This window comes from Passer domesticus, chromosome 6 (assembly GCF_036417665.1).
Source record: "Passer domesticus isolate bPasDom1 chromosome 6, bPasDom1.hap1, whole genome shotgun sequence".
NCBI classification, from domain to species: Eukaryota; Metazoa; Chordata; class Aves; order Passeriformes; family Passeridae; genus Passer; species Passer domesticus.
Window position 1 is genome coordinate 27,818,385 of NC_087479.1, and position 15,615 is coordinate 27,833,999.

Genomic DNA, 15,615 nt, shown 5'->3' on the forward strand with positions numbered 1-15,615 from the left:
ATTTCTTGGTGTTTGTTGTCACTTGAAAAATCATACTCTCAAGCTCTTAAAGTATAGATTACCTTGCTAGGATGATTGTTCTAAAGGACTGTTTAGTATTTGGAACTGTGCAGGCTGTTAGTTTCCATGGTGTAATGTGGTTAAGCAATCATTTCCTGGGAAGTTTCCAGACTTGCTGAGTAAGTAGTCTGGCTGGCTACCAGGAAAAACTCATTTATCTTTCTAACAAGCCAGTCATGCTAGCTGAAGGAGAAGGTGCTTTGTGGAGGGGATTCTTGCTTTTCCAGTGAAAATAGGATAGTTCCTGGTTTTCTATGCTTGCAGGGGCTTAAGAGTGTGGCATCTCATGCTGGGAGGGCTAGAAGTTAGAGTTAAGGGATCTTGACAGGAATTTTGGACAGTATTGGGAGGAGAAGCTTATCTGGCAAGAGGGAGGACTAATCAGTCAGTTATCAGAGGGTGTGGAAGACGCTCCAGCTACTGCTGCCATGAGCTGTCACCAGCTTCCCTTCCCCTGCTCCCTATGAGCAGGACCCAGGAGGCACATTGCCTCTGGCTGGAAGAGGAAGGGAATGAAGTCAGGCATATCAGGACTGGGCATACAGGAGTGAGACCAGATCCATGAATTCTGATGTCATTTCTAACATGGGAGAAGGTAAAACTTGGCTTTACCTCTTGACCTGAAGGCACTGTAAGTTGAGAACTGTTCGTGCCTTGCATGGTGTGCTATGCTGCTGGCATGTAGCAGCCCAGCACTTGTGGAATGGCAAAGAAAACTGAAATACTTTTCTCTATAAATTTGACTTGAAGACTGACATGTTACAGTTGGTTTTCCAGTGTTTTATGTTTTGTTTAGTATGCATTACTGCTTGAGCTGTAGAGAACACTTATGAATTACTAATAAAAGCTTAGTTAATTGTCTGTTCAGGAGCACAACTTCCCAGCCATGTGAAATGAGACTTGAAGTAATTATTTCAGAAATTATAACTGTGCATGAACTATTACAAATTTTAAGAAAAAAACCCTACCAAACAACAAAAGCTTTATTATTGGTAAGTCTGTTTGATCAAGGCTGATGGTATGATGAATAACTGTTTCAGAGTTATCTCAGAAACAATCAACTCAATGTAGAGCATCTAAAATTGACTTTTTGTTTAACTTGACATTTTCTTGGAAGCATACACTAGTACATTAAAACTGAAAAAAATTGCCATCAGTCTGAACAAAAAATATAGCAAATAATTTGCCCCACACTTGTACTGTACCACACCTGAGATTTGATCAGACATCTAGGTCAGAACCAAAGCTGTAGGGAAGACTGTCTCTCTCTGTTAATCATAACTGCCCAAGATTAGTCTCAGTACATTTCAGCAACACTACTGAAGTTTCTAAAACCTGCAAGACATTTGGTGAGGAAAACAGCCAACCAGCTTTCTAAAATCCTTTAAGCATGAAGTCACTTAGATATAAGTAATTTGGACTTTGCTTTTAGCAGTATTCAGTTGCCAAAATAATTTTGGCAATAATTTGAAAAAGTAAGGCAAAGAGTGATCATAGAAAATGGGTTTAATTTAGATTATATTAGTCAAGATTCTAGGAGAGATGATGGCAATAGGAGGTATTTGGATCACTTTTACTGCGGGCAAGGGAAAGGTTGTCAAGAAATAGTTCTAGTGCTACGAATGGTAAAGTGAAATATTACTTTGTTTCAGTGATATAATGAAAGCAAACACTAGAACTCTTTTCCTTACCTATTCTCACTCCTTTTCAGTTAAAGTTCATTTTAAGAGACTAGCATCACTACATTCAAAATGTCCACCAAATGTCCAGATTCAAGAAAGAGAGAGCAAAGTGTTGTGACTAATGCATTGCAAGTAGTGATTAGAAGTAAGATGAATCCTTTAGGAATTCTTTTATTTAAAATGAAAATATGTACATTAAATTGTAGTGCCACAAGTAACGCTCTTGTAGACACCGAAGCGCAAACTCAGGGCTAGGTTTCTGGTCGTAGGGTGGGGTTGAGGCTGTAACTTGTAAGGCACTGAAATAGGACTAGGAAGTAGAATCAGTCTGAGTGATTTATTTTCTAGTGTTCAGTTATCAGATTATTTGTGGATGATAATGAGAAGTTGCTTTAAATAATAATTGTTTAAATAATCAAGCTGTATTTTCTCACTTTTTTTTTCTCCTTTCAGTGTTAATTGTGGGTGTAGTTTAGTTGTTTCTCAAGCACAGGTATTAAGAGAAAGCAGTTTTCTAGGCGAGTTGTTTTCTGGGTTGATTATCATATGTACATCTAAATTAAATAGAGAAAATATGGTAACTCATTTATTCCAGAAAAACTTTGGATTTCATGCCTTAGACTGCATGTCTCACATCAAATATATATATATATATATATATATATATATATAAATAAATATATGTACATAAATATACATATATATAAAGAAAATAGGTATTTTAAAGGGTGTGTGTAAATATATATGTATATATATTTAAATACCTGTTGTGATCAGTTGTGCATAATCTAAATGTGGTAAGGTTAGCAATAGCAAAATTATAAATAAATAGTTTTTCTGTCATTAACTTACATGCACATAGAATAACGTAATAATTTTTTAATGTTTATACAAAAAATACGGCCTTTAAAAGTTACTTTTGATGTACAACAGAAAATAAGAGGTAAAAATGGTTTTTATCAGAATGTAAAATGCTTTTATGAGAAATTTTAATGAGCATTTTTATTTTGAGTAATTATTTAAATACAAACCTGTTTCAGTAACAATACAAAGTATATGATAGTAGTGTTGGCAAAGGTGTTGTTCAGTACCACTCAAATTTTTCAAAAGCAGTCTGAGAGGAGCATGGTGCATGTTCTGTTAGTGTGTAAAGGCACTTACGTTACATTTTATGACATATGACAGTGTTATTGAAGAGAGGGAATATATGGATATGATATCTTTAAAAAAAGAATACAAAACTCCTTTTTGTGTATTTTACAGCAAAAGACACCATCAGAATCATACACTGGGCGAGAGAAGAGGTCGAATTCTCAGTCCTACATTGGACGACCTATTCAGCTAGACAAGATTTTACTGTCAAAGGTTAAAGTGCCTCATACTTTTGTCATCCACTCCTACACACGTCCAACAGTTTGCCAGTACTGCAAGAAGCTTCTCAAAGGGATTTTTAGACAGGGTTTGCAGTGCAAAGGTAAGTAAATGCCGTTTAGGAACATAAAAGCTAAGCATAATAAAATTAATAAATTAGTGTTTGAGTGGTTACTATGTAGCCTTATTCACAATTTCCTCACTAAACTGTCTACGTGTAGGCACATGTACAATCACACTGGATTGAGCTGCAGTCAAAATTACAGTAATTGGTGTTCTGTAGGAGCTGGCTACGTGGCTGTTCATTCTTACCCTTTGGTGTATGTGCAGTAGCTCACATTTTTCATTCAGGTCTAAATGATCTTGTATTTGGTATAGGTGAACCTGTGCTTACAAGAGAATAGTTAACATAATGGACCATATTCTTATCTTCATTGTTGTTGATCTACAAAGTCCTATATGTGAACTGAAGAAGCATATGCCTGGGCCTCAGCAGCTCAGTGTTTTTGGGGAAGTTGCAATGGAAGCAAAATAAGATGGGGTTATATGAGAATTTAAAGCCACATTTTTTCAGTGTGACTAATGTGCTCTCAAGTCTCCTGGCATTGTATACCTTAGTAAATGCTGAAGTGAGTGAGGCCCCTTGGATTGTAGCCTAGATTGCTGGCTCACCTTAGCCTGTAAATACAAAGCATTGTGCATGCTGTGGGGTTGGAATGTTGGCTAATGGAGGCTTAAAATCACCTTCCTTCTATTATAATAAATAGTAACTATCATAAAATTAATCAGTATTCTTCTTTGTATTACTTCTTTAAACCCTGCAAAATTCAAAGTTGCCTTAATTTAACTTAAGGTGTGATTCTGATGCAATCTAACTAAAGCAAAATAACTATCAAAGCATCACCTATTTCAGTTCATTTTGAATCCTGGTGACGTAAGCAAATATTAACCTAATGAAAAGAAAAAAAAAAAAATATCTGTAGTTTGGCACTCCTGTACCTCTAGTTGGTGTTTGGATCAATCTTAAATAATTACAAGGTATGGACAGCCTTAGAATATTTTTTCCTTTCTGTCTCTGGTTTTCCTGGTGTGTTAGTAACTTACAGCTTTAGTTTAAGTAACTTACAGCTTTAGTTTAAGTAAAATGTATTCGTAAGCCTAAAGAAAATAGTTCCCATGACATGTAATGAAGTGCTACTTACACATATAAAAGAAGTAAAAAAAAAAAAAAAATCTGAAAAATAGGGAAAGGACTGAAGGAACTGTAGTTGCAAGCTGTTCAGAGGTTGCCTTCTGATAAACAAATATTTTCTCACTTAAAATTGTTGGCTAGGGTTCTCCTGTTTCAATTTTCAGTCATCAGTATTTTCTTTGTAGTCAGTCCCTTAAACTGCAACTGATACACTGCTTCTTTCACTGGAAAGGTAGCTCTGGCTTTGGAGCAAAGCACTTGTGTCTCCTCATCACTCGCCTAGATGAGCTGAGCACCACTTGGGCTGTTGTAGTGCTGCTTCACCCAGCTACCCTTGGAAAGGCATTTTTCCCCTCAGAAACGTGCTTTTGGCATCTTCATCCTGTCCCTTCCACTGGCAGGCAGCACGGAGCCAGGCTAGTGCACACTCTCTGAACGTAGGACTTGTTTTAATGAAATGATAGGGCTTAATATCTATAGGCTGGATAGCAGGAAAAATATAACTGTCTCACAGAAAAAGAAATAATTTGGCTGTATCCCTTTTTCACTTATCAGATTGTAGATTCAACTGTCACAAACGCTGTGCTCCTAAAGTGCCAAATAACTGCCTGGGGGAAGTTGCCATTAATGGAGGTAAGTTGCATGAACAATTGCTCCTGTCATTGTTTAAACCATCAGTTAAATAAAAGAAATGTAAAACTGTGACGTGTACAAACACACATTTTTCCATTGCTTCTGAGTGGCCTTTCCTCTGCAATATTTCTGTTGTATGTGGAAGATGCAGTGTGGGAGGAATGCTGAGAGTAGCTCATACACCATCCTTTCGGAGTGTTTCTTCCAAATAGGTGGCACTGACAGACAGGCTGAGCTCTGCCACAGAGGTGATGTCAGCAGCAAAATGGCCCTGTGATAACACCTGGTAAATGCAGAATGCCAGAGGAAAGCCAAAAGCTGCACGTGAGAAGTTGGCACTCACCTGTCAGCAAGAAGGACCTATTTATTGTGAGCAGAGAAAAAAGTGGTTATGGATGCTTTTCCTGAGAAGGAAAAACATTCCTAGTAGGACTAGGAATGCCCTTCAGAAAAAAATTCCACCGTTTATTGATGGCATAAAACTAATCATGCCAGTTTGCCGCAAATCAGGTCTTGACTGCCAGTTTTCCCATGCATGTGCTGCTGGTTTTGAGTTAAGTGTAAGGGTGTATGGGTAGGCTTGACAAACTGTACTGGAGAAAAAAGGACTGGCTGTAGATGAGTTGCTGTTTGCCTTGAAAATGTCACTTTCCTGTGTGATAAGGGAATGAGAAGTGTGGTGAAGTGCTCAGTTTCTAATGTATATTACTATGTTCAGTTGTCAGCCTAAACTGCTTCTGAGGTTAATTAATTATTACCTTATGATGCATTCTTTTTCCTTTAAATCAATGGTCTACTTTACTGAAGATGTATCAAGAAATTCCAAAATTAACAATATTAACTAATATTTTTCACAGTATTTCTCATAATAGTGTTACTGTATCACTATGAAGTTTTTATATTTAATAGGAAAATTCCTACAGGTACTAAGTATTCCACTCGAAATGTGACAAAGTGCATGATTTTCTGGAAAGTAGATAACGTCTTCCTATTGAATGTCCTTTCTGATGTACCTCTCACTGGACTCTTGGAGTCACTGTTATTTTTTCTTTTTTTTTAATCTTGTGCCATTTGTACCTCACTTAACCATTCACCATCCCACAACACAACTATTTCTTCAAGAGTGCGAGTAATGTTGCTAATGGAAATTTGTGGTTTGGTTTTCAAAAACTAAAGTATACATTATGAAATGTTAATTCCATTGATTGGAGTATAAAGTTTTCCTGAGATTTGTAGTCAGAGAAAGTAACTAAATCTCCTTATAAATGATAAACATTTTTCCTGCTTAGATGCAGTTTTAGAGAGGAGTGATTGATCTGAATTGCTGTGAAAAGACAGGAAGGAACATAAACTTTGTTTCTGCACAGTTGAACTAAATGAACAAAATTCACATTTGTTTCTGAATTACTCCTCCAAATTCCCTCTTTCCATCTGAGGCAGGTGTATTTCATCCCTACAACACACCGCCCCTGCCCTCTCCTCACCTTTGCTTCACAAGCAGCATGCTGCTTTTGTTTGGACTTTGCTCCTGACACGTGAATCTGATGCAGAGCTAATGGGAAGTGATAGTTTGTGTCAGAAAGCTTGTGCAGAGCCACTTGGGGTGAGAACACATATTCAGGGCTTACTCCAAGTATGTTCCTTGATGATTGCAATCTTAAAATTTATAGAACTTGGCTTTTATGCACCAAATAATATTCTTAGTATGGTGTACGTCAAATCCTCATAGAACTCTGAATTGTGTGTCCTGAATGATTTATAGTGTCCCTAGGATTAGCAAAGGCAATTTCATCTTGTACTTAATTTGTATTTTCACAGTAATTTGGTTCACATTATTTTCAAACTTAATAAACAAAATATAGTATCTGTCATTTTGTCCATCTGCTGTGTGATGTATCTTCCCTCAAATATTAAGTGAAAGAAGAGTTGAGTAATGAAATTCCAAGTGTGGTATCATTACTAAATGCATTATATACGAAATGTAAGGAGTTATTTTTAACTGATTGTAGGTTTATTAAAAATAGATATTTTAAAAGTGTTGTATGAATAGCGGAGAGAGCTTTGCACTGTGAAGTATCATTCATAACTGAATGACTGGTTCTGCTAGAGATGAAGCATGTGTCTCTTAATCACACATCAGTAATTTATATCCAAATATCTTAAGACTACTGTACATGAAAACAAACTTTTCAGATGTGCACTTCTAATTTCAGTGAAATGCCATCAATTCCAAACATTTTGCTGTCAGACAATTCAATGTGCTGCTTCTTGTGTTACATTGCCTACACTGCCATCAAGAACCTTCCTCCACACAATTAGGCAAAAGTTGCTAGGAGAAACTATTTAATGTGTTCCATGTGATTTTAACCTTACTTCAAATTTCTGAAACACTGCAACAGCTCAGAAAAACTAATGCTTTCTGTACCCTCTGACTGGACCAATGATTTTATGTACCAAATAAATCCATTCACAAGCAACAGTGCAACAAAACGTTGTTTCTTACTCTGATATTGCTTAGGCATATTTAATTTGGAAACTGGAAAGTTTAATATATTTTCAGTGTAAGATGGATGATGCTGTTAATGCTGTGCCGTAGTCAAATCTGTTAAACCCTAAGTCTTTGGTTTTGGTGCTTGTTTAGGATTTCTTTTCTAATGGCAGGGAGCATTGTTTCAGTGGTATTGATTATTGTGCTGCTTTGTGCAGGCTTCTCAGAAAACAGTGTTCCTGTGCAAAGCAATATGCAGTTCACATTATAAGTAATTGTCTACTTATGTTATCTAGATGCAGGGAATAGACTTCCAAAGAGAACTTGAGGTTTTTGGAAGCTTAAAATGTGCCAGGATATGGTAGTTGGAGTATCAAATGTTTTTAGATAATAACTTGAGAAATGGTATTCCAGACCTTCTTAGTCCTGGGGCTGAGTCTGATGTGGTCATGGAAGAAGGGAGTGATGACAATGACAGTGAAAGAAACAGTGGCTTTATAGATGACATGGAAGAATCTATGGCTCATGATTCAGAGATGTCAATGACAGGATGCCATAGTGACAATGGAGAAATGCAGGATGCTGATCTGGATCACGATGAATCTAACAGGATGATCAGGTGAGCTGGGGAGTGAATGTACCTTCCATCTTCCTTTGTATTTATTTGTACAAATCATGTCAAAGGGTACTGTACATGGTCACTGTTCTCACTAATTTAGAGTGGGTAGTGCTGGTGAAATGCATTTGAAAGTGCAGTGAGAATGCTTCACTGATTATATGCATTGGTAATTTAATAGAAGCTTCATTGTCAAGTTGAAGTAGCATTTGAAAATTTATGCAAAAGTAGTTCTTACAGGTCTGTTCTTGTATGAAAATGATGTGATACTATTTGAGCATAATTACTAGTAAAATATTTATTTATTGTTTACTTATTTTCCAAGGCATTCTTTCCATGGTTTAACTGTGTAATGCCTGGACATTTAGAGAAATAAACAAAATGTGTAAGTGGTTATGGTATAATCAGATCTAGATTGTATTTTTAGATGCCTTCATTAAAAAGGAAAGTTTGACAAAGTAGTAATTTGAAGCAAGTTACAAAATAGATTAGTGCTTTGATATGACTGTTCAGGAAGGAAAACAGGAACTGAGTTGTGCAACGTACCTCAGAGGTGAATTAAGGGAAGAAACATTCACTTATTGGAACTGTCCAAATAGTATGGAAAAAATAGAGATTATATTAATTATCAGGGAACCTAAAATGAATTAAGGAAATTTCAAATGTAATTTCCTTGATGCAAGGGATCTATACCTTTAAGGGATCTATAACTTATAAAACATTTTTCTTTCACACATCTGTTTGACCTGCAATTTCCTCTTTTATTTTGTTTGTTGGGAGTCTCTCTCAGTATGTGTTACTGTCATACACCTGTTGCACTAATAGAAGGCAATCCATTTCAACAATGTGCAGCTTTACTTCATGCAGCAGGAAACCACTGCCATATTTATCTGCATCGATACACATGATATATGCATGATGTATAGACACCTTGTATCACTGGAATATGAGCCTGTGCTTAGATCACTAAATCATTGTCACAGAACATTTTAAATTTCCAAGTTTTGTGAAGCAGACAGCATTGCAAGTTTTCAAAATAAAAATACCCAATTGTGCTAATAAAACATTTATAACTAAGGTACATTTTACTTATGTAAGGGAGATTCCTCCAGTAATACCTGTCTCCAGTTATTTCTAAGGGTAATTTCTGTATCCATATAGGATATTTTTAAAGTGATCTATATAAGGCAAATAAAAAGTAAACCTTTTGTCAGCCCAGGGAGGAATAGCTAAAAAACTGCAGATGGTTAAATAATTTTTAGGCAGAAAAGAGATGTTACCTATATGTTATATACTTAATTAAACTTTCAGATAGCATTTTCTACATTTCGATGGGAAACCACCAATCCATAAAACTTATTTCCAGGATGCATTACAGTGAAGCAGGGCCACCTTCAGACATCTACAGTCACAACAACTTCGGGAATTTAACAGATTATTCTTTTCCTGAACACTATCAGCCCTTTTTTTTTTTTTTTGGAGTTGTTGCACTAATAGCTTTGCTAGTAGGGCATAATACAAAAGCAATGTTATGCTCTGTTTTCACAATGCAGCATCACTATTTAAATTTCTGCCAGAAACAACCAAGTATTCGTGTTTAGGTCTGAACAGATTGAATCCACATTCCATTACACAGAATCTGCTTTGGGAGTTGTTAACTCTAACAAAAGGATGATGGGCTAGGTTGCTTCTGGTTGATACCAGATTTTATCTGATGGTGCTATCAGGCATGCTGCCACATTCCCATAGTTTCCCAGCTTCCTGTGTGTTGGCTGAATGGTAGAAAGCTGCAGTGTGCATACCCCACAAGGCAATAGGGTTTCACCTTAAGTCTTTGAGTGCAGAGTAGCTTAAATGTCTTTCTCTGAGAGGTTCCAGCAGATTCTCTGCCTGGTCAGGGTGTGTGCAGCTGGGCAGCTGACACGTTTTCTATTCTGTAAACTGGCATCACTCCATTGCGTGTTTGAACCCAAGCAAGATCACAGGACAGTAATCTGATGGACAGTGTCTCTGTAGGTTATGAGAGATTCAAGATCAAGTATTGCTCTGAATCATGCATAGCACAAGCTTGAGCAATAGCTCCCACAGCCTACCTAAGGCCCTAGTAATTTGCCCATTTTCTTAGCTCATCTTTAGAAATATTTTTGGAATAGTGTATGTAAGCCTTCAGAAGCTCTCTGACATTCCTTTGGTGTCACATTACAACCTTTTTTCTTTGTAATCTCAAGATACTTGGAATGACAAAACATAATAGTGTACAAACCACATCTACTAACAAAGATAAAAATAAATGTGGATATTTCCTATGTATTCTGATTTTAAAGATTTTTTTTTCTTTTTGTTCAAAGTTATCTTCTTTTTAAAAACCTTTAATGATTTATTCTTAAGCCCTTCAACCAGCAACAATATCCCATTAATGAGAGTGGTACAGTCTGTGAAGCACACAAAAAGGAGAAGTAGCACAGTAATGAAGGAGGGCTGGATGGTTCACTATACAAGCAAGGACACACTGGTAAGAATTGTTACAGAAGACATGTCTTCCAGTAAATCTTATGTTATAGTATAGAATAAAATTCTAACAATACTCTGATAATTTACAGTCACTCATGTAAGGCATTTTTTGCAATTTTTATGATTCCTAAATACTTATCATAACTAGGACTGGCACTGCTTGCAAGAACAGGAGACTGTTACAACATGCAAAACCCATCTGAATATATCTGTTGCATTATCATAAGCAGCCAAATGTAAAATCATTCTTAAGGAAGTGAAACATAATGTTAAGGGGTTCTGTAAAGTAGCTGTACCTTCCAGCTGCACTTTCCCTGATACCTTACTGCCAGTTGAATTGAGACTTTTGTAAAGTAGATTTAGTGTAGAAAAAGGCTATTTTCATTTCAACCTGCTAAAAAAATGAATAAAGCCTTCAGTATGTGATCTTCAAAAGTGAACTGGGGTGTTATAAGGGATAAAAAAAGAAATTTCAATTGCTTTAGGGTCACGAATGTCAGCAAATTGTGCTGAATGTAATGCAGACATCAAAATGACATTTTAAATTTTTAAAACTTGTACAATTTTAACAGAACTATTCATGAAATAGCAGAGCGTAATAAGAGGTATATAAATTCTAAATTCAATTACAATTTTTCATTAAAATCTTGTAATAGTAATTGGGTCTTTATAGTTCACGGTACATCTCTTCAAATTAAGAAAACATTTTGGCAGTGATGCTTTTGCAAAATGAACATTTCATTAATTTACTTGTTTTTCACTGCAGAGAAAGCGACACTACTGGAGGCTGGACAGCAAATGCATTACACTTTTTCAAAATGATACCGGAAGCAAATATTACAAAGTAAGGAATATTTGTCAACCTCTTGAATACCAGCAGAATATAAGGACTAAATTTCTAAATTGATGCTTACTAAAAGTAGAATAATAGTGTACCTTCTATTTAGGTTTGGGGGGTTTTTTATTTTTTCATTTTTTAAGCTTCATATGTATGTTCTGCTTTTCAAAAACAATCTCTGATCAGAAAGGTGTCAGCTCATGAGGACCTATAAGATGTGTGTTGTGGAAATGAGAAGTTTTTGTATGAGAAGTCAACAAGGTTTTATTTTCTAATGGAGTTTTCTTGATATATGGATGGCTCTGCTTTTTCTCTGCAGGTACCTCACTACTCTCTTTGATAAGTTCAGTTAAATAATTAAAGTTCTATTTAGTCCTGGAGAGAAACATTTAGTATTTTACCATCAACAGTTGTCTGTGTCACAGAGTTTCAGGTTACAAGAGGCTTTTTGTTTGTACAAGAAGCAAAAACTGATATCATAAACTAATCAAATAAAGCTCATGCGGAAGTTCTTTGTGTTGGTAATCTTTGCACAGAAAGTAAAATACTTTTTTTCATTTTAGGAAATCCCATTGTCTGAAATTTTGTCTCTGGAACCTGCAAAAACTTTCACTTTGCTGCCTCAAGGAGCCAATCCTCATTGTTTTGAAATAAGCACAGCAAATATAGTCTATTATGTTGGAGAAAACATAGACAACCTCTCAAGCGTTCCACTGAATAACAGCGTTATCAGCAGTGGCGTTGGCATTGATGTGGCACGAATGTGGGAGATGGCAATACAGCATGCCCTGATGCCAGTCATCCCTAAAGGGGCATCCACTGGCTCAGGAGCCAGCCTGCACAGTAAGTCTGTTTGTTTCCTCCATTTCTGATAAGGAGAATCACCTCTCAAATGGCATTGCTCAGTCTTCTGCACACATTGAAAGGATGTATTGCACAGCTGGTAAAGTCTATTCTGTCATGGCTTGTCACTTGTCTTCCATATTATTTTAACCACCACCAGTTTCTCATCCATGTGTTTTCAGTTTACAGTAGGACATCTGTAATGATATACAAGATGCAGATATTTTAGTAAGCAGATAGCTATGAAATTAGTAAGGCTTCTAATTAAAATTTATGTTGTTGGTGTGAGGAATAGCCTCGCTGTGCAGAGGGATGAAATTTTCTGAGCTCCACTTCAGAACTAATAGATTTTTTTTCCTATCCTGACTGTAATTTATGTTTCTAGCTGTCTGCAGAAGCAGCTCTTCACTCTTTGGGTCACTGCAGCACAGATGATGTTCTCCCTTTCATCATTTTTGGCTGTACAGCTGCCTCAAACATTGTCCCATGCTGAGACGAAAAAAGCTCAAGTGTGAACAACAGCTATTCTAGGCACAAGGCATGTGTGTTATCCAGGACCAAAAGGACTGAATACATCTTAGCTTCCAATTTACATACCTTTGTGTAATTCTCTAGCAAAGGTGACAGTTTATGTAAACCAAATATGAGACCAGTATAAATCTGTCTTGGGTACTGATAATAAAGTAGCACATAGCAAACAATTCCTCACTACTAGCCATGAGCTGCTGTGGCTGCTCTGTACTTCTGTTCAGCCTAGTGAGTGTAAAGAGAATTTGGATATGTCTACATAATTTGGATTAGACCTTTTGTTGCAATATACACCCACTTTAGCACTTGACATCTGGATGCTATTAATGCAGCACAAAATGCTAATGAGACCACAAGCCCTTCGGAAACCAAGTAATACAACAGGCTGTGGCATTGCATCTCCAGGCACAAAAGCTCACATATCAGATTAGATCAGCAATATCCTTTGCTTTCTCAAGCGGGATCTTGTATAAAATAGTGTCAAATTCTGGATGTCATTTCCATCAGACTAGTTGCCCAGTGCCCCTGGTTTGAGTCCAGTGTAGCTAAACAAATCACATAAAATACAGGACTGGGCATGACAGCTGTCTTATGTCCCTCTTGGGAAGTTTGAAAAATTTATTTACAAGTTAGTAGCTATCTTTGGGTTATATGTGCAAAAATTAAGGTTGTTTGAGACCTTTAGAGCAATTTCTTGTGGACAATAAGAATGACAGCAACTTTCTTTCTTTTGCTCAAAGTGTAAGACTTACCTCGTTCCATGTGTTTTTTCATGTAAACACATGTATTTGAAAACAAACTGGCAATGATTAAAAACCCCTCCATAACTGAAACATTCTATGCCAGAAGCAGTCTTCCTAAGGGAAGGGAATAGGCTATGTTACTCATGTTACTTACAGAAAATAGGATTAGTGCTGATGGGTAGTAGCAAGTGTCTTCAGTGTGTAGTATAGGCCTTATAGTAGGGGACACTGTTTCAAAATTTTTACTTAAACAAATGGAAAGTCAGCATGAATGGGATTCTACACAGAAGTAGGAGACAGAAGTGACTGTGCTCCAAAGAAGCATGCTTTCCTTCCCAAAGTATTGTCTTTGTGTAATGCAGCTAGCAGTAGGCATATTCTGAAATTTGCCTCAGTAAATTTGCAGTTCAAATGCTTACGACATGCTTATAACATCCTAAGCTCCACATTGATAGAAGTTGGATCTGCTGTTTTCTTGTATTACAACGCAGGTGGAAGGTTTTCTTTCCATTATGTCTGTTTTGTTTTTTAAGTTTTAATAATGTCTGTTAAGCCAGTTGAAATGTGTATTACTTGTAACAGTATGCTGCCTAATTTGAATGTGTATTTGCCTTCATCTGAATAGCATCAAATATGTTGTAGGTGACTAAATAAATCAAAATTATTATTAAATCCCTAAATTAAATCACTAAATAAAACCAGTTTAGTTGCAGTTGTTACTTCGGTGAGATACAAAGCCTCAAAATAGAATGGGGAAAAGCAATAAGAAGCTTATTATGAGACTTCACTATTAAAAAAATATTAATGAATTGTATAATTATGGTTTTTCCCTACACTGCAAAGCTGTTGTTAAATTCATGTGTTTGTGGGCTCGTATAATTTTATATTAGCTGGTAGACAAACGAGCTGACCTAATTGGTCCAATTTCTAGAGCTGTCAGTAGATACTGATGTAATATGAATGTCATTTCCTATTACTACATGTTTGAACTAAAAGCACAGCAATCTAAAGTATATTTTGATTTCTTCCCCAGGGGATATATCCATCAGTATTTCTGTGTCAAACTGCCAAGTCCAAGAAAACGTGGTGAGTGTTCTCTTGATGCTGGTGCTAGACATGCTATGATTAAGCTGGCAAAGTCATTGATCTGCTTTTCAAGAGGAGTGTTAGGGGAGCTCCCATCAGCCATTTCTCACTTACTTTGAAGAAATTAACAAACAATTAGCTTTTTTACCTTTTGACAAAAACCATCTTTGTGGCATCTTTTCTCTAGATGCAAGAATTATGTATGGGTAATTTCACAGGCTTTAACTGTGGGTCTGTGTAGAATGTTAATTACCAAATGGAAAGGCCAGGTGTAGAAATTACTAGTTCATGGAATTTGTCAACTGAACTTTTAAAACGGACCACAAACCTTGATAAATATACCATTTCCTGTCATAACTGAGAGATCAGATATTCTTTGTTGTACGAAGATGAAACTCTAGCCAAAGGAAGAGTTGCATATATCAAAACACATACATAGAGAATTCTGGGTTTCTTTTACTCTAGGACAGTTAGACAGAGGTCATGTGGTCAAGTTAAGCAGTCACACTGCTTGCTTTCTCTCTCATGGCAGATGGAAAAAATAGATACTCCCTGCAGCCAGAAAAAGCTTTGGGACAGCTCTGGTAGTTGTCAGAAACAGATTGCAAAAAGATTTCCTCCTAGGGATGTGTCCATTTGTTTCCTAACAAAAAGTAAGACAGCCTTTATTATGAATTAGACACGCTTTTACTCTGTTGTATATGCTGCTGGTTAAATATCAGGAAAATAAAACTGAGCTGCAAGATTTGATGTTTGAGTCTCCCAAATGAATCTGCTAACAGCTTGTGCTTTAGCTTGTGTTACAGCACTAAGAGATAGTGAGACATGAGACTGCCTCTCTGGCACAAATGGAATATTTTACCCCTCTCAGTGAAACTGTTGAAGATTCATCAGCTTTTACAGCAATTAGAGTTACTATGGCTTGTAAGAAAACACACCAGAAATTTTTGGCTGATAACATATTTTAAGATATACTCTACTAAAAGCTACTTCCCACTAGAAAAAGTAAATGAAATACAAATTT

General features: G+C 36.4%; 1 protein-coding gene across 2 annotated transcripts in view; it reads left to right on the forward strand.

Moving 5' to 3' along the window:
* The window catches only part of PRKD1 (protein kinase D1), a 114,777-nt gene that overhangs the window by 82,082 nt on the left and 17,080 nt on the right, over positions 1-15,615 (forward strand). For both annotated transcript variants that reach the window (XM_064424065.1, XM_064424066.1), the window contains 7 exons: positions 3,006-3,216; positions 4,861-4,938; positions 7,841-8,045; positions 10,431-10,554; positions 11,320-11,397; positions 11,955-12,234; positions 14,539-14,591. In XM_064424065.1, coding sequence (XP_064280135.1) covers positions 3,006-3,216; positions 4,861-4,938; positions 7,841-8,045; positions 10,431-10,554; positions 11,320-11,397; positions 11,955-12,234; positions 14,539-14,591 — 1,029 coding nt within the window. The remainder of the gene's footprint in view (positions 1-3,005; positions 3,217-4,860; positions 4,939-7,840; positions 8,046-10,430; positions 10,555-11,319; positions 11,398-11,954; positions 12,235-14,538; positions 14,592-15,615) is intronic.